Source organism: Haliotis rubra, unplaced genomic scaffold (assembly GCF_003918875.1).
Source record: "Haliotis rubra isolate DU_JTF1 unplaced genomic scaffold, ASM391887v1 Scf38, whole genome shotgun sequence".
Classification (NCBI taxonomy): Eukaryota; Metazoa; Mollusca; class Gastropoda; order Lepetellida; family Haliotidae; genus Haliotis; species Haliotis rubra.
Window position 1 is genome coordinate 140,145 of NW_025767057.1, and position 19,673 is coordinate 159,817.

The 19,673-nt window shown below is 39.8% G+C and overlaps 1 protein-coding gene across 1 annotated transcript in view; it reads right to left on the bottom strand.

Annotated features, from left to right (window-relative positions):
• Positions 1-19,673, bottom strand: part of LOC124286278 (potassium channel subfamily T member 2-like) — a 79,505-nt gene that overhangs the window by 15,256 nt on the left and 44,576 nt on the right. Inside the window, exons 6-16 of the mRNA XM_046722636.1 lie at positions 17,078-17,186; positions 14,762-14,836; positions 12,712-12,798; positions 12,195-12,298; positions 10,716-10,902; positions 9,486-9,650; positions 3,386-3,522; positions 2,731-2,794; positions 1,873-1,981; positions 580-684; positions 24-168 (exon numbers count right to left, since the gene is read on the bottom strand). Coding sequence (XP_046578592.1) covers positions 24-168; positions 580-684; positions 1,873-1,981; positions 2,731-2,794; positions 3,386-3,522; positions 9,486-9,650; positions 10,716-10,902; positions 12,195-12,298; positions 12,712-12,798; positions 14,762-14,836; positions 17,078-17,186 — 1,287 coding nt within the window. The remainder of the gene's footprint in view (positions 1-23; positions 169-579; positions 685-1,872; positions 1,982-2,730; positions 2,795-3,385; positions 3,523-9,485; positions 9,651-10,715; positions 10,903-12,194; positions 12,299-12,711; positions 12,799-14,761; positions 14,837-17,077; positions 17,187-19,673) is intronic.

Genomic DNA, 19,673 nt, shown 5'->3' on the forward strand with positions numbered 1-19,673 from the left:
CATTTCCTTTGGAGGACACTGACCTCTGATGTGCGTCAGCGGAGGCCTCGGTGAACTTACTCCCGCTGTACTGACTGAAGAATATGCTCTTCTGCACCTGGATGTGGTAGATCTCGTTTCCTGCATGACGCCCGTACACCTGCTGCCACGTCTCCGAGGCGATGTCCCCTCACTGCAACATATGCAACATCTTCAACTTTCCAGGGATTTATCTATCTGATATTCAGTCTCCAGATAACAATAGATCTCCATAAAATCCTCAAATACGAAAAGATATTCTGAAGTTAATGTCAAGCAGGAGGACTAGGCTTTAGTCCTTGGTTTAAGATTTCTGCATTGAATGCAATGTGAAAGAAAACAATCAAATATATCTGCACACACACACACACACACACACACACACACACACTTTTCTTTAAAAAAATATGATAAAATCCACAAATCTAATAACAAACAAATATTGACAATTTGCAAAGTTGCTTGCAAAAGGTACTTTATTTAGAATCCTAAGTAGTTAGCAACTTATAATATTAGAGAATTACCCTGTGTAATGTGGGGCTATGTATAAGACTTACATGCCGCTGGAGGTATGCACCAGGAGGGAGACCAGGGTGGACAGGCCGGGGTACAGACAGTTGTTGGCTAGAAGGGCGTACTTGAACTCATCCTCACACACTAAATGCTCTGAAACAATCCCACAGTAAATATAGCCGAGCTCCCTGGAGATACCAGGTTAAAACGGTGCCCCAGTAATGTAAGCTGGTAAAACAATCGGACCAAAGGGCTGGATGATCAGGCTCCATAACTTGGTTGACTCTGTGTAATGGTACCACAACACTGTGGATCAATGCTCACAAAGTGGATTACTGGACTGTTAAGTCCAGACTTTATTATTTGCAGGACATCATCAACTTGAAGGAAAGTCCTGAGTGTTGTGTTAAATATACAGACAAGTATAGCAGAGCTCCATTCTGATTAGGCTGTGAGATTGACTTGATACAAACAAAGAGCCAGGATACCCCAACAGCTCATAAATAAATGAGTGAGTGAGAAATAATGCCATTTAAACAGTAGGGCGTTAATGGTATTCCATGGCCTGATAGTTTGATTTTGGAGGAAAGTTAAAACAATGATAAGGGTTGGATATGTTTACAGCATGGGATCTCAGTGCATCTGATGGGACACTGAGTGACAGGTGCTGAGCTTCAGACCCCTTGGCCTGTGACGTCCCAGTTCAGAAATGAAGGGTAATCCATTCATTCATTCATTAACACTTCACCATCATCATGGGTCGGTGGGGTAGCCTAGTAGTTAAAATGTTGGCTCGTCACGGCGAAGACCCGGGTTCGATTCCCCACATGGGCACAATGTGTGAAACCCATTTCTGGAGTCCCCCGCCGTGATATTGCTGGAATATTGCTAAAAGCGGCGTAAAACTAAACTCAGTCAGTCAGTCAGTCACCATCATCATAGACATAACACTTCATGCATGTTCCAACAGCATTTTATAGTGTTTGGAAATCCCAATTAACAAACAAGATCAGAATCTGACTATGACAATGTTGCAGTACAACAACTTCTTTAATATCTATATGGTGCTATTTGGGAAAGATTCTTATACTGTTATAAAACTGACTATCTTCGATAATAAATGACAAATTTAAAAACATTCCTGTAACTATTGAGAGGAAAGGATCACATTGAGATATACTAAACAGTAAATGTTTGAAACATTTATTCATATCGTTACTATGGTTACTGAATGCAGGAAACAACAGATGATCTATTACCACATTTCCCACATAACTAGGGCATACAAAAGAATCCAGTAAATTCTATAGCCTGCTGCAAACAATGTAAGACTGAACCTACCAGCAAACTTGACATGCATCTTGTTCTTGGCTTTGAAAAGTTGGATGTACTGCTTACAGTTGGGAGCGAAGTCTTTGACCGCCCACGACCGGAGAATCGTGTGTTGATCCTGAAAGTTGACAAAACCTTTCATGAGCACAAAACATGTAGTCTGTGTACAAAATGTCTTCATACATATAAAGCAACAAGTGCTGAAAACTAGGGTATTGTAACTGTCATTACTGAGGAAAAGTGATAACAATGACGTTTGATCCTGAAACTCACTGATGTATCGACATAGGTCATAACCAGCATTCGAAATACCTGCCTGCCTGACCGCCTGGGATGGGTTATTTTCAACACGGACTGCCAGATTCTCAAATTCACCTGCCCGACGGTTGGGTTAAACTTTAGACATGTATATGAAGATATTTATCATATTTCAGGATAATAAATCATTATTAATTCACTCGTAAAAATAAATGATGAATTCCAATTGGATGATAAACTATGTTGTATGTCAAACCTAAATTATTTGCGGTCAGAGCTGGCAAGTTTTACATCTAACCAGCCCTGTGCTCTGGCTGAAATGTTTGGGAGTTTCATACCCTGCCATAACCATTCCAGTTTAATGTTGTTTATCATGTTTAATCCATGCTCAGTTCCAAATCAATATAATTTGAGTACTAATGATGACTGTAAAGTCTTTAGTCCTTCTCAGCTGTGTGATATTTTCAATATATATACTAACATATTGTTGTGGTGAGGGTGATAATGAAATTTCTTTGAAACAATGTCACAGGAAATGTACAAAACCTGGGATGACTACTATTTAATGAACAATTATTTGTTAGTTCTTTCCTGACATTTTCAACTTACTGCTTTGGCTTTGTTGACAGCAGATCTTGGAGCCAGGAAGAAACAGGCATCAGCTTGATGGATCCTAAAATATATTTTTCAATAGTAGAGAGTGAGAGAGTATGGTTTTACACTGCTTTTAGCAATATTCCTGCAATATCACAGCAGAGGATATACCAGAAATGGGCTTCACATATTGTACCCATGAGGGAAATTAAACCCGGTTTTCAGCTTGTTGAGCGGATGCTTTAACACTAGGCTACCCCACTGCCCCTTTTCCAGTTGTAAAAAGACTGAAATATTTCAAGAATTGAAAAGATACTTGCATTTTGAATAACACCTAAGTTTAATGATAGGTGCTCTGTTTAGACCAGTAGTGTGTAATAATTTTTCAAATGTATTCTTTAACCATTGAATGATGTTCAATATCTGGTAAAAATGTCATCATTAATTGTAGTTATGTCAACTGTAAAAATTCAGTGGTCAAAATTATGTGGCAATTGTTTAATGTTGCACAAACAATAATCTAGGTAAGATGACATCATAAATCTGGACCAGACGCCCAGGTGATTGATATCACAAGGAACAATCCATGCCATCAAGGTCCAGCACAGGTTGCTAGGTAACAGTTTTAACTAAAACAACCAACAGGGCCTCAGCCTGACGACATTGTCACCTGCATCGCTTGAGGTCCAAGTCTTTGAGTGGACTGCCCCTCATGTAGATGACCCTGTGGGTCCACTTGGGGTCCTTCAGTATAACCTGCATGCTGTTGTCCAGCTCCCTCGGGCTCAGCAGTATGACCATGTGTTCCTGTAGCAGAGAGTTATCTCCCTTAGTTTAACTCCTTCAAGAATTCAAAACAAAACTAAAATTGCAAAATAGTCACAATTGTACCTTCATCATTCTGCAAACCAACTAATTAATATTTCCGATATCACCCGAAATAAAGAACATCAAGATTGCAGCAACTGAAGTTTATCTGCAACAGTGTTAAATACATGCAAAGATTCAGATGTCACAGTTTTAGGAGAATGTCTTAATCATATGTGAAGCTACAGTGAAAATATTACAGTTTAATACACTGATACCTGTGTCAACAATCACAATAGAATGTGTTTTAAAATGAAAAAGATCTGCTGTCAGGTCATTAATTATGAACTAAAACTGAATTTCATTTTGTCATGTTCACATAAATCCCTCATATGACAGATGATGCTCCGAAGTGTCTAGCCTCTCAGTCTACATTCTGAACAAACTGCTCTACCCTTGTTAGCAGTGATCTCCAACCACACATACTGCTCTCCCCTTGTTAGCAGTGGTCTCCAACCACACATACTGCTCTCCCCTTGTTAGCAGTCATCTCCAACCACACATACTGCTCTCCCCTTGTTAGCAGTGGTCTCCAACCACACATACTGCTCTCCCCTTGTTAGCAGTCATCTCCAACCACACATACTACTCTCCCCTTGTTAGCAGTGATCTCCAACCACACATACTACTCTCCCCTTGTTAGCAGTGATCTCCAACCACACATACTGCTCTCCCCTTGTTAGCAGTGATCTCCAACCACACATACTGCTAGCAGTGATCTCCAACCACACATACTGCTCTCCCCTTGCTAGCAGTGATTCCAACCACACATACTGCTCAACCCTGTAAATCATGCAGTGCTACACGTAGCGATACCTGGGGAGGTAAATCAATTTGAACTACCACAAACTTTACTTTATATGGCTCGATGTACGCAAATCAGATAACACAAAAGTGCACACATTTTCACAAGATTTTCTGTTGATTGCATAACAAAAAAACAACCCAATTCATGTTTACTTAGTTACAAAGCAATATGCAGCATTCTGGAGGTGACTTGAATTTTATTGATAGAAATAATATAAATGAAGGCTCATAACTGAATTATATGCAAAAGTACCTCTTTTTTTAAGAGTAAACTAACTTGTAGTTAATCCCTTACTTTCCACTGTTTGCTTGGAATTAGTTTGGAATCCAATATAAATCTCTAAATTAACCAACATTCATATGCAGTGACAAATATGGTTGAAATAGCATAACTATGCGTTTTGACACAATCATGCACACAATATACAAAATGTGCATACATTTGGGAAAAGAGCTGACAGCTGACAATAGAAACAAATAATTAAGAGACGTTCATGCATTTAATAGGAAAAGATATTGCATTTATTGTTGCTCAGTACGTGGGAGTTGGGGGTGCACAAGGAAGTGGCTGGTTCAAGTATAGGTGGGCGATGTACACATATGTTTGTGCATAGGCATGTATGAATGTGTGTGCACGCATAATAGGCAAAGTTGAAACACTGTAAGGCTCTCACAGATAGTCCACTTTATACAAAGTGTGGATGATATGGTCACAATAACGACAGGAACTCTTAATTTTCTTTTACAGCCAACGAACTAGGTACAGACAACTCACTGCTGGTGTGAACCTCTCCCTGGTTACAGGTGTGGCACTGTGTTACATAGGTGTGTGGAGGGTGGGGTGTGTGGATCAAAACTGGACGGAATGTGAGGGGTTGAGGATGCATGCAGTTCCTGTATCACATAGCATCATTACAAGCTAATGCACACTGAGGAAAACACATCTAGGTCAAAAGTGAAGAAGAACATGTCGTAGGGTATGGATTACTTTGCTGTAGGGTATGGATTACTTTGTGACACAAGGGGAGCAGAAATGTCACCTGTAGGTGCTTGTGTCCAGGTGTTTTCTAGCAAACAAAATGTAAAAGGAATATTTCCTTAACGTGGACTGTCCTGTTTCAATTACACCATCATCTCTGACATTAGTAATAGCATGTACTTTCATATTCATAAAGGTCTGGAAAGTCCATTTGAAATGTTAATCATATCAAGAGTAAAAAGTACCACCTTTCAAACAGAAACCTAACTGGCATGTGTACCAGCCAGCCATATTGAAGCATTACCGTAGCGGGAATTCCTGTATTTACTCCCACGCAAAATTTAAAATGGGCTAAAATAAGGGATTTTTTCCGTATTTAAGCCCATGGGCTTAAATTTGGATTTAATGCTTGGGTGTTTAGAGTGACGTCCCTTTCCAAACGCATGGCGAACCTCGACGTTTATAATTTTAGAAGTGTCTCTGAGAGGTTATCACGTTTACAGACCATTTTGGACACAAGTTACAGGGCAGTTATTAGAGACAGAAATTGATCATCTTAACCCCTATTATGTGCATGCAGTTGCAGTTAAATTGAACCATGTGGTCATTCAATTTTTAATTTAAAGACCAGTTTCCTGATAAAAGAGTTTTAAAAAAAACAATTATTTTTATTTTATCAACATATTGCGCATTTTCGAATTTAAGCCCTGGGCTTAAATATGGTTAAAATATTTCATCACTAGAACAGTGATTTTCCGTTATTTAGCCAAGGGCTTAAATACGGGAAATTCCGGGACAATGTAAGCTGCTTCACTCTTTGTTAACTGTTGGACCAGCATCCAGAGTCAAGAATGAAACATACAACTGTACAGATGACAACTTCTTGTTTATTGCATAGAGCAACATTTTGATGTAGATTCTTTTTAGCTTGATAATGGTGTAAGAATCTACATCCAAATGTCGCTGTATGCAATAAACAAGAAGTTGTCATCCATACAGCTGTATGTTTCATCTTTGGTTCACTCTTGTTTGCTCCCATGACAAGCAGTGGGTAGTGGTCCACTCACTAATCTCAATATCATGGGACTACTGTAAATAATCAAGTGATTGAGTTCATTTTCGTCAGCAGTAATGAAGGAGGAATTGTACAGTCTTGTAATTAGAAATAAAACATGACTGTGCATGACTAGCTTGGATCATTGCGGATTTGCATATGGAATTTCAAACCCACGAACATAGGTTCCTGGCAGTCATGCACAGGTGAGGTGAGGTGAAATTGGGTTTTACGTCGTGCTTGAGAATATTTCGCTCATATGACGACGCATGCATGCATGTGTATATGTATGTGCGGCTGCTTGTACTAGCCCAGACTGAAGCTGGTTTTAAAGTGCTAGCCCACTGAGATACCATGCCGCAGTGAAGCATGAATACCCCACTCAGACACATTAAACTGACTCCGAGCCAACCAGGCCTTGTTGTACCCATTAATGCCGAGCGCCAGGCAGGGACCAACACGTACCATATTTTAACGTCTTGTGGTATGACGCAGTTGGGGATCGAACCCGCGACCTTCCGCTCTCCGGGCAGGCGCTCTAACCACTACACCACGGAGGCGGTCCATGCACAGGTAATCTCAGAATGATGTGTGTGTTGCTGACTACTTTTTTCCGCAATGTTTCAACCGTATGATGGCAGCCAGTATATAATCTGTATCAGACACTGTGCTGTGTAGTATAGAGGGAGATGTGCCATAGGGGTATGCTGACATGCTATCAAACAGGTCGTGATCAGACTACCTGATCAAATAAGACCAGTACATGTTGTGTAGGACCTACTCTAACCTAGAATCCCCATGTTGATAACCTCTGCGCCTGGAGAGCAGCTGATACCACCTTGGACTTCATGCATTCACCATACAAGATATGACATCAAAACACCACATAAACAAAACCATGCATCATGAACGTTGTCATGCATATATAAAATAAATAAACATCATTAACTGGATAGACACATTAAATACACAAATAGTCATGTGTTCCAATGAAATTATCATCAGGCATTTTTCTTATGCATGGGAAATATTGTGGATAAAATACATGAGTACAACAGGTCTTACACTGATTTGATTACACATCAACGTGCCCACTGACCTCTGACCTACGGATAGCAGAGGCACGCTCCTGCAACATGTGACAGTACTCATGCACACTTCCACCCATTTACTGGCATTACAGTAGATGGTAGCCTTTAGTTCAGGTCAGTTCAGGCTGGTGCTTTACTATGGTGACCAGTAATCCATGTGGGTTCTAAGGAATATGGGATTAATCTATAAAACAAGTATATGGATGGCAACTTCTTATTTATTGTATAACACAAAGTTGCTGGGCCAATTCTTGCCCCTTCTTCAAGTCAGTGGCCAAAATTTTGCGTTGTACAATAAATAAGAAGTTGCCATCCATATACTTGTCTTATATATTCACCAACTGCTAAATGCCTCTCAAGAATCTGGGACTAATCGACTAGTGGCCATGTTTGTCCCTGACACAGCAATATTTCCGCTATATCATGGCTGCTGCATTCAAATCTGAACCATATAATCAAGTGATTGATGTTATGAGCATGCTGTTGGTATACAACGACACACTGCCCTCTTGGTTGCCTCTTACAGCTAGAATATCGTTAGTGTAGACCTAGCCAATCCTGGGATCTTCACAGAGATTATCTCGCTCAGCGTAACACACTGAACCTGAGAATAGGTCTTCCTGGTCTTCCAGTGACTACTATCGGGATCGCGAATGACAAAACATTCATAGAGCTACAACATTCGTATGCGCCTATGATTAACTATAGAGTTACAACAGATCATAACATTAGAAATGCTTTGTGGATCGGGACCATGATCTGAAAGACTTGGATCCATTGTAGGATTCTAGTGGTTGCAAATGTTCGCCAGATCAGATATCTAATCTAGTTCTGAATCTTCAACTAAATACAGTGTTCACGAATGGCCTCAATACAACAAGGTAGCTCAACACAGACTGTATTATTTGTCTAAAAGACACAAGCAAGGACATTCAACCACAAAAGTGACCTGACACCTGTACTATACATACCAGTCACCTGGCTGCAGGAAACAAACACTGTCATGAACACCGTGTAGTGAAGCAGGCACAGTGATCAAAGAGCACTCTCCGAACATAGGTATTGATTAAGAGAAAACAATGATGGAGTTTGGCTTTAACTTTGCTTGAAGCAGTATTTCCCACAGTATCAAAGAGATCATCCAAGGATTCTTCCAGACTAAGGGAAGCAACTCTGCTATCCCTAAAACTGTACATGATCCATAGATAACAGACACGAACCATGACTGTAACACACTACATTTATACTTTCTAGAAAGTTAAATTCAGAGCAACTCTTTTTTTGTGTGGTCTTTCATTACAGGACATTTCTTGGTTTCAGCAAGATCCAAACATTCCAAGAATTCCACTTGTTCGAATAAATGGTTAAACTTCAGATTATGAGAACGAGAATGTTTATACTTGTTGTTAGGTGGATCTAGTTGTGCCTGTTTCTACAAATATAGTCATAGTGAAAATCATCTTGCATCAAAAAGGTCAGTCATGAAGAAAAATATGTCATGCTGACTCTGAATTTCAATATTTTTTAGATCTGAGGATTCACAAATCAAGGAAACTAAAATGTTATGCCTTATCAATAAGAATCGAGTGCAAACACTAAGAGGGACAGACCAAGAATTCTTCTATTTCAGACACATATAATTTTTGTAATTTTATGCAAAGTACATTCCCTTTTTATACTTAACTGTATTTCATTGTCATTTTACGCAAAGCTCACTATTAGATTGGTGTCAAGCTTATTGGAATGTTTGGTTATTCATGTTATTCCACATAGTAGACCAGTCAGGAACATATAATGCATTTGTTAGCTCCCTTAAGGCATCAAAGTTTCCAGGAAAAATCTTCAGTGATTACAGGACAGCCGATAGAGTGAATTAGTTTGTTAATGAAACCCATGCTGAGTGTTAAATCTAATATCAACTATTTATAAAGGGTTACTGAATGCCAGATATCTAAATGATTTACATGCATACCTCTAGCTTAGGATGGGCATAGAACTCATTGAGGAAGTCCATGATGGCCTCGACGTTGAGGACACTGGAGCAGACCACCACGTGTTTGTTTCTGGACGCTGCTCGATGACTGTACTCTCCCCCGGCCTTCTGCCGCTCGATCCATGTAGAGGCTATCACTTCAATCTGTGGAAGAAAAGGTTATAAAGATGCAGCATTTCTCAAAATCTTAGGACTCAGTGATTTGATCTCATATGTTTCAAACAAAACCCAGGGGTGGTGGGGCAGAATAATGGCTAAAGCATCCGCTCGACACACTGAAGACCTGGGTTCGAAGCCCATTTCTGGTGTACCCTGCCGTGATATTGCTGGAATATGGGTAAAAGTGGTATAAAATCATACTCACTCACTTCATACACAACCCTGGATCATTGACATGAAGTGTGTTCTAAAAGCATTAACATCTCATAATATCTATAGCTTGTAGAAAAATCAGTGATATAAAATGTTCAGTAAATCTGAGAGAACCAAATATCATGATCAATGACCTCTTGAACACTGGAATTATTATATCATATGGATTGATATAGGTCTTGATTAACATCTTATAGCTAAAACACAAATGCAACATTTGTGGCATGGCTTCCGTTCAGAACGACTCATATAAGAACTAAAATAGTATAAGGCCAGACTTTGTTACATGTGTACTGTGTCCCATTTACTAGCATTGATGGTCATGTCAGTCATTGGTTTGTCTGGTCCAGATGTGATAATTTACAAGCCATCATACCACTACAATATTGATCAACAAACAAATAAACAAAACAAAATCATCTCAGATTCTTAATGTCACAAATGTATCCAAGGGACATAACTCATGCAGGTATAGCTGGCTTGACTCAGTCAAGCTTACAACCACTTCGACAAATGCTTCCTCCATTGCATGACTTATACAATCATACAGTGACACTGACCCTCATTCATTCACTTCAAACTGCCCTTGTATCTACTTGTGCTGCACACAACAATGTACGTGTTACACAATATCTGCTTGAGATCCAATCTCACTAGGTGGGGTACATCATGGTTGGTAGATTTTTACAAAAGTATATTTATAACAAAACTTTGTTTGTGCAAAAACATATTTCCTTGCTTAATGCTTGCATGGTTGAGAGGTTTGCGATCATTAAGTTTACTCAGGAAGTTATTGCTGAGGCGGTGGATAAGTTTGATTTTTGTTTCCATGGTTACCTGTCTTGGTATGAAAGCCAGCGCGATGCATATCATGAGGATCATAAAGAGCTGGCCCAGCCAGATGTCCGGTGATATGTCTCCATAGCCGACCGTTGAGAATGTCACGATGACAAAGTATAAAGACTCAAACATTGTCAGAGGCGTCTCTGAGCTGCCTCTCTGGATGTGTTGGATTCCACAGATTCTGGCAAGAAATGGCACACCAACATTACAAATAGGGAAGATATAGAATATACATTCACATTTTGGCCTGTTCAACTTCACAATACTTGCACCAGACCAGGGCTGATTGCTTTTATGACCTACCAGCCCGACTGAAAACCAACAATCAACTGTGTCTAAAAGTATCTTTAATTAAATAGAACAGAAAAAAGGTATGTTTAATGAGCAGCTGTTCACCTCTGACATATAGGACCCACATCAAGTTCACAAATAAACTCATCATTGTGTACCTGTGTGTACACTCTGGAGATATTGTTCAAATATCAACCTGTCAGTCTATGTAATTTTTTCCGTTTTGAGTGCTTGCGAGGATGGCTATTTCGAACACTGCTGTTGCCCATATATTTGAAGATGAAGATAAACTGAATTTGTAAACTAAGAGCACAGAAATGACATGCTTTTTAATATTTTTATGTAGTTGCCACTAATTAATACACTTCAATCACATGCATGAGTGAGTGAGTGAGTATGGTTTTTACGCCGCTTTTTAGCAATATTCCAGCAATATCACGGCGGGGAACACCAGAAATGGGCTTCACACATTGTACCCATGTGGGGAATCGAACCCGGGTCTTCGGCGTGATGAGCGAACGCTTTAACCACTAGGATACCCCACCGCCCCACACATGCATGAGAGGTAACCAATACCTGCATTTGTATGTCAGATACTTTGTAAGCCAACATTAAGCAAATCACCCAAATGGAAATGAAGCAAGCATAGAAACATTCACAAGGGATAGTTCTATGGATATACAACTTCTTTACTACAAAAAATGCGATGCTTTGGTGCAGATGCTAACACTGTCATCAAGCAAGATAATATTCTTAGCATCTACATCGAAAAGTTGCATAATTTGTAATAAAGAAGTTGCATATTCATAGAAATAACCAACTTGTTCATGACAAGAAAGAAGTAACCCAAACACTTAAACAGGACAACAAAGCCATGACACCTTAGCATAGTGACAATAAATGAAACAGACTCGTGTCACAATGTCACAAATTGCAAGATGCTTGGAGTCCTTTGAAACTTGCAATTTTTTCTAGTAATATTTCAAGGCCACCCTAACACACCAAAGTTTATTGTATTTCAAGTGTTTTGGAACAAATTTGAAAATTAGCACCAATAATAAAAAAAATTCTCATAATCGAGCCTATTGCAGTGATGTGATTCCCCTGAATCAGAGGTATGTTGTGATGATTTGATACCTCAGATTTACAGATTCACGCTACAGTAACCCTGTCCCAACTCACGTGGTGAACACCATACAGAAGAGACTGGCAACCAACAGCAGGATCTGCTGGGACAACGTCACTGAGATGGTCTGGAAGCGTGTCCGGGTCAAGTGAAGGTCATTCTGGAAACACAATACAATTTCTGCTATTATGTGGAGCATGCAATATATATATTCAGTAAAATATGGTTACAACAAACTAAAAGGACCAGGTAGTTATATATAGTTTCTAGTAGCGGTAATTTATTGTAGGTGTTTCTATTAAAATTTACAGCAAATGGCAGGGACCCCAAAATGTTTGTTATATCCATTAACGGTAGTTTATTATCAGCATGTTTGTTAAACAAGCAGTTATAAGGATACAGAGCACTTTAGCCTCATGTCTCTGCATGAAGAAGGGGCTCAAGTGGATTGATAACTATCAGTATTCACCTTAAATATTGTTTGTAGCTGAAATTTATGCAACATTGTGTACCACCTCAGTTCTTCTCAGTCTCAAAGTGAACAACCAGCAACAAGTAGTTTTAAACACTTACAAATATCCTTTCCAGTGCCAGTTTGGCCAACCAGCAGTTGAGGAATCCAGGCACAAACAGGTGCTGCATAAGAGGAGGGTAGGCCAACTGAAAGGTGGAAAAAAATACATTACATAATTCAAGGGGGTAATCTTTTTTGTTCTTGTTCCGGGGAGGTCAATGTCAATTTTGCAATTTTGTACACATATACTTGGTGTGTGTGTGTGTGTGTGTGTGTGTGTGTGTGTGTGTGTGTGTGTGTGTGTGTGTGAGTGAGTGAGTGAGTGAGTGAGTGAGAGATATCTCAAATGAAGGTCAAGGTCACCAAACCTGACTGGGACCTTTCTTATACTGTGATGAACCTAGGTACCAAATATGAGAAGAATCCAGTCAACGGTTCTTAAGATATTCTAATTCGTACGGACGGAGCCTAATACTATATCCCCGGCTTCGCACTAAACACACAGTGGGGATAATCAGGCAGGTGATTTCCATTGTTGCCAAGCATCTTATATTTGACTTTTAAGGATGCACTCAGCATCAGAGCTATATTTCAGGGGGTATGAATAACCGAGTCTGGACGAGACAATCCAATCTCACCACCTTATTCATTATGTAACCACTTACAACTTGCTCTATCTGAATAGGATTTCTCCTCTCCCCAATCCCATTGAAAACTTTTCAAATGTCACTTTCAAGGCTACATTATTTGGGTTATTAGCCTTCATCTGATAACATCTTTTGTTCAAACCGCCATACTATATAATACCTAAAACACAGAATGAACATCACACATATTCAAACAACATACATTTTCACTTCCAACTAACGAAATACATTATATGTATCTTGAACTTAAATACTTATGCTATCTTAATACTATTGTATATGTCATGTTGTACACTCACGTATTTAATGCCGATGTGATGTAAAACCCAACTTAACTCAACTCACTCACGTAACCCTGATTTGTGGATATAAGGGAAGAGTGGCGAAAATCATATTTTAACACGCTGACTGCCTACACGAGTATACTCGTAGTGGCAAATTGGGACGGACATTATTACTACTAGTATATTCGAGGCTGCAGTCAATGTGTTAAATGCATGATTTCATTTTGTACACTCACTGATTATTTTATTCATTGATTCAGCAAATTGATTTTGCTTATTATTCCACTCATGAATGAAACTTTTGTTTACCGAAGCCATTTGCAATTGTCACCCATTTGTGTGCCCACAAAATGTGACGTCACCTTGTTTCGTGGATTACGTAGTCGGTTACAATATATCACTATGTATGACAGCCCATTACGGTAAGTATTGACACCTTGGAAAGCAGACGACGAGATGTGAGAAGGTTGGTGCTAACAGTATCTTTTACACTTGTCATTTTGTAAAATATAAAATTTGTGATCTTGGGCTATTTATCACAGTGCTTGACAATTAGATTTAGTGTATTTACGTATAATGCAGAGATTCGGAACATTTTTGTCAGTGAGGCGTGGCATTGTATGTACAACCAAAGGTACTGCTTCGTGGCGTCATATGTGACTCCATTTATGAGATGGCATGATAACAACTGTGATCCACGAATGAAGGTTAGTCATGAATTTAAGTTACACACATATATATACATATATATACAAACTGCAAGCTAATCAAAGCTACATTAAGAGGGACCATACAATTTAAGGTCGTTTCAAAACTGTGTGAACCATGCAATTGGTTGTAAGTGATAAAGATGGCAAAGTCAATATAAACCACCTCACAGTCATTGTTTCAAAATATAATTTCCCTTTCCATCAAGCCAATACTGTGATTGTGTAGCCCTAAATGAGCATTTCCTTTTCAATTTGCTGTTCAGTTCAGTTGTTTATTTCTATCAGTTATATATTTTCCAGAACTAGATGTTCTTCTAATTGAATATATGCAGTACAAATGACAGGTGCTCTATTTTTTACGAAAAAAGGTTTTACTTGATCACATTGACTGTAATGATTGCAATGTAATTATTGTAATGAATCCTCCAAACTGGTAAGGGTTGTTATTTCTGTATGAGCTGTACTTACTGTCATCAGATATGGTGTGCTGCAGACCACCTCCAGGAAGAAATTGGTTGTGAGGATCTGCTCCATCCTGTGACCCTGTGTCAGGAATAGATTGTGTCAGGCATAGACTATATCAGGCATAGATTGTGTCAGGTGTAGATTGTGTCAGGCATAGACTGTGTCAGGCATAGATTGTGCCAGGTGTAGATTGTGTCAGGCATAGGTTGTGTTAGGAATAGATTGTATCACGCTTAAATTGTGTTAGGCATAGATTGTGTTAGGAATAGATTGTGTCATTAAAATTTTAGTGTAATATTTCTTTGTGTGAATTAAGGCTGTAACGATTCACTCGCATATTCGGTGAATTGAACCGTAGCCCTTCATGAATTCAATTCTTATTTGTGGTTACCAGAACCGAATATTAACGAATATTTACGATTTGTTTTAAGGGAGCATGTTTTACTGGAACCCTTATGTACTTTTGGAAAGTGACATATGCAAGAATTGAATATGTACTAGCCTTGCAGTAGCGCAAGTCATGTGAGTTTGCCAAGGCCGCACATGGTACTGTCATCTATAACTATTACATACCAAATTTGAGTGTCATGAGATCACTGGTTATTGCTGTGACAAATCAAAACTGTCAACATGGGTGTTCCATATTGTACATCAATCACTTAACTACAATATCGTATTCATGAATAATTATTCGTATTCGTTACCCAATATTCATGACATGTATCATATTCGCCACATAGTGTATTCGTTGCAGCCCTAGTGTGAATCAAAAAGCCTGCCTTTGTACATTTTTGACAGATGTGCTGAAATGCTGTTGCATTTCGTGAATTTTAACTGCATCAATGTGATCTTTAGAAGTTTGATGTCTCATGTCGATTTCTGAATACTTTGACAACCAAAGGGGTTCGATTTATTTTTTGCTAGAATGCACATAACTCAGGTCATATTTTCGCAGCTGGTTTTAGTGCTCATCATTAGAAACGTCAGGAGATTTGTTTTTCTTGCTTTCATTACCGAAAAATGAGTCAAGCGACCACTGTTTCTTAGCAGGACAGAGGGCTGTAATTGAATTCGTAGACCTGACTGGATCGTAGACGTGGAAATCTGGTGGATTCGTAGGCAGATTGAGCGGTGGATTCGTAGATGTTAGTAAAATGGGGAAACTTCAACATCATTGATGATGAAAATCGATATTATGACTTTAGTGTAAACAAAAAGTGTTCGAGTTTTGTGAAATAAAATAAATATATTAGGTAAGTATGATCAGTGATGAAAAAAACATTATAAACATTCAACTTCGTAATACACAATCAAAGTGATTATCAAAATTAATATGTTGACAAAATACTATTATTCAATTATTTATACATGTCTACGAATCCACCGCGTCTACGAACTGGTGCAGCCTACGAAAACACCGTCTCTGGGACAGACAATGCTTAAATTACCAAAACATAGTCTAAACATAGCGAATGACGTATTCAACTGCTATTTACTGTCTGAAAATTGTGAATGACATACTCAAATGCTATTGGCGGTTATTTTTACCGCACTCTGGCATGGCTCTATTTTTAGCCATTCGGTGTTCCGTACTTTCTGTTAATATCCCGAGCATTTTCAACACAGTTTGCAATATAACGAAAGCTATCATGCGATTTGCTTATCAAAACGATTTTATTGAACTGAATTCTGAGGGTCACTCATGAAACTTGCATCAAGCTTGATTCGTATGATAATATTTTGAGAGTCGGTTACAAAATTGTTGCGTCAAATACGCAGGAATCACGCGTCATTTAAAACCCTGAGGAGACTGTTACAGAAGTAGATTGCTTCAGACATAAATTGTGTCAGAAGTAGACTGTGTCATATGTTAATTGCAGCATCAGGCACAGCTTGTGCAAGAAGTAGATTTTGTCAGACATAGATTGTGTTGGGCAGTGATTTACAGCTGTGGATTGTGTCAGATGTAGATTGCAACAGAGGGAGTTAGTGAGTATGGTTTTACGCTGGTTTTAGTAATATTCCATCAATATCCGGTGGGAAACACCAGAAATGGGCTTCACACAGATTGCAACAGAAGAAGATTGTGTCTGATGTAGATTGTGATAAAAGTAGAATGGGTAAGATGTACATCATGACAGGTGAAGCTTATGTCAGTCATGGATTGTGTCTGTCATATATCATGTGAGAATTAGACCTTCAATTAATCTCAACTAGACTGACATACATTTATTATGTGGGCTTCAAACATGGCAGTAACTCTTACCATCGTTGTGATGTACAGAAAAATTAGCGACTGAAAATGGTGAGAACTCTCACCTTTGTTGTGACGTAGACTAGAATTAAGGCCTTAAAGATGGTGACTGCCGATAGAGAGACTTGCATGATCCACAGCCACAGCGGCCGATGCACCCACAACAACACGTACCTGGATGCAGCACAACAACAACATACATGCACGTCACACACAAAGACTTCAACATGCCGGTAGGGGCAAATAGAAGGGTGTTCAATAGGAATGTCAAACATAACGTCAGTACAAAATACAAATCAAACTCAGTACAAAAACAAAACAATATTCACACAATAAGATAGTGAGCATGCTTTATTGAAAAAAAACCTCTTATGCATTAATGGTAAAATCAAGTTACCAAACATGCCACAGCAAAATAAAGTGACTGCATGATATGGATAAAGCTTACTTATTATCCATTTAATACAACAGTAGACACCTTACTATGAATAGGCACTTGCAGATGGTCAAGAAATGGTTGTATTTCACAGAAATCGCAGAATTAGTTGTAAAGTTGACACCTCTTTGTTGGACATAGACATATACCTATGAAATACCTTACTGGAATTGACTGACGGACTGACTGAGTATGGTTTTACGCCGTTTTTAGCAATATTCCAGCAATATAACGGCAGGGGGACACCAGAAATGGGCTTCACACATTATACCCATGTGGGGATTTGAACCCGGGTCTTCGGCGTGACGAGCGAACGCTGTAAAGACTACGCTACCCCTCCGCCCTACTGGAATTGAAAAGGAGCAGTAGTGCTGGTAATGAGAAACTCACTGGTGTTGCAGTTTGTGACTCTAGCTACTTGTCCAAAGCCTGAGTGTAGTAAAATTCGAACTAACCTGTAGAGGTTTCAGATTCTTTGAATATATTCCTCCTTGGGGTACTTATAAGCATTTAAATGTCCATTTAAAATCCCTACCGACAGTTGTAACAATATTTGAATAAAAATATTTACAAAACAAAAACTACGCTTTGTCTTGTGAGACCACCCTTACAGGGGCCCTCTGGCCCCTACAGCCAAGAGCAGGTAACTCTAGACCGTAACCTCGTACCTCACTTTCCATGCTGAAGCGACATCAGACAGACTGTGGGGAGGTGGTGGTAGTACCCAAGGAGGAATATATTCAAAGAATCTGAAACCTCTACAGGTTAGTTCGATTCTTTTTTATATATTCCTCCTTGGGGTACTTATAAGCATAAGACAGACTCCTAAAGACGGAGCTAAGGAGCGGCATTTTGTCTGCAGAAAACACCCCCGACAAGAAGTGGAATTTCCCAAGCTAATTATAGCAGAAAAAGCACACTTACCCGGTCACGCGTGTCCACCATAGCCAATCAGGCGGGGGCATGAGCCAGGGTCAGGGTCGAACATATGTAAATTGCCTAGCCGAGAAACCTCGCTAAAGCAAAATAACGAGACACACCCTCCCTCCTTCCCGTAATCTACTCGAATCTACTGGTCCCGCAATAAGCCGCCAGAAACGAAATGCCTTAATATGTATATATTTAGCAAAGCTTCCAAGGCCAGTAAAGTCTAGAGCAGAATGCAAAAGACATGGGAATAAAAACCATCACCACATAAAACCCGTCACCAAGGGAATATGTAAACAAGATTTTTAAAACCCAACACCAGTGTTAAAAAATTTGGCATAGAATGGTTCACATAATTCCTCGAAAGCTCAATCGGCTAGAGAGGTGGAACCATGCCCACTGGAGAGAACTGACTGACCGAACCGAGCACGATCCTTAGAATGCGTGTCAAGTTGGTAATGGCGAATGAAGGCGTTCTGCTGGCTCCAAAGAGCGACAGAACCGATCTCATCATTGAGCAGTGCCGCTGTGTAATGTCAACAAAGCGGCATCTGCCCTACCCAGTCTGCCTTCAACCCCTCGGGGGGAGGTAAACCTTATCATTGTAACCATACAATTACGAAACAAGCCAACGAGATAAAGTGCGCTTGCTAGCAGACTCCCCAGTCTTCCGCCACCCGAACAGCCCACATGGGTACCCGTCACGGATCCCTGTTGTTCGCTCGTTGCGTTAAGTGACAGGCACGGGTGAGCAATCGAAGATTGGTCCCGGATGCGGAAGGCTGGTTAAAGGGGTGGAAGTGCGATATGAGCAGTCACGTGGAAAGCAATATCACACTGACAGTGGTAGGTATCCGAGTCGAATACGGACATGATCAGTATAAAATACTGTCAGTGTCGGGTCAGTGGAATCGCATGGATGTACCCGACCCTTCTACCAGAGTTCACCACAACAAGTAAAGTCGTCTTCCACGTCAATAAGTGAAGTAGAGAGAGACGATATACTTGAAAAATTAGGGCCGGACAGCCAATTGTGAATAAGTGGCAATTTTAAGGTGGGCTGGGTCGCCCGGCCGAGGCGGTCGAACCCTGTTCATGCCAGCTCTGACGACGCGATGTGCGAGAGGATGCTGCCTAGGCAGAGCACCATCGAGCGAGGTGTGAAGCGTGGAAATAGCCATAGAGTACCCGGCAATGGCGGAGGTCATAAGGCTCTCAACCAAAGCGAGGTTATAGTAACTCCAATATCCGAACTAAATCCGCAGAAGAGGGATTATGAAATCCCCTATCTGCACACC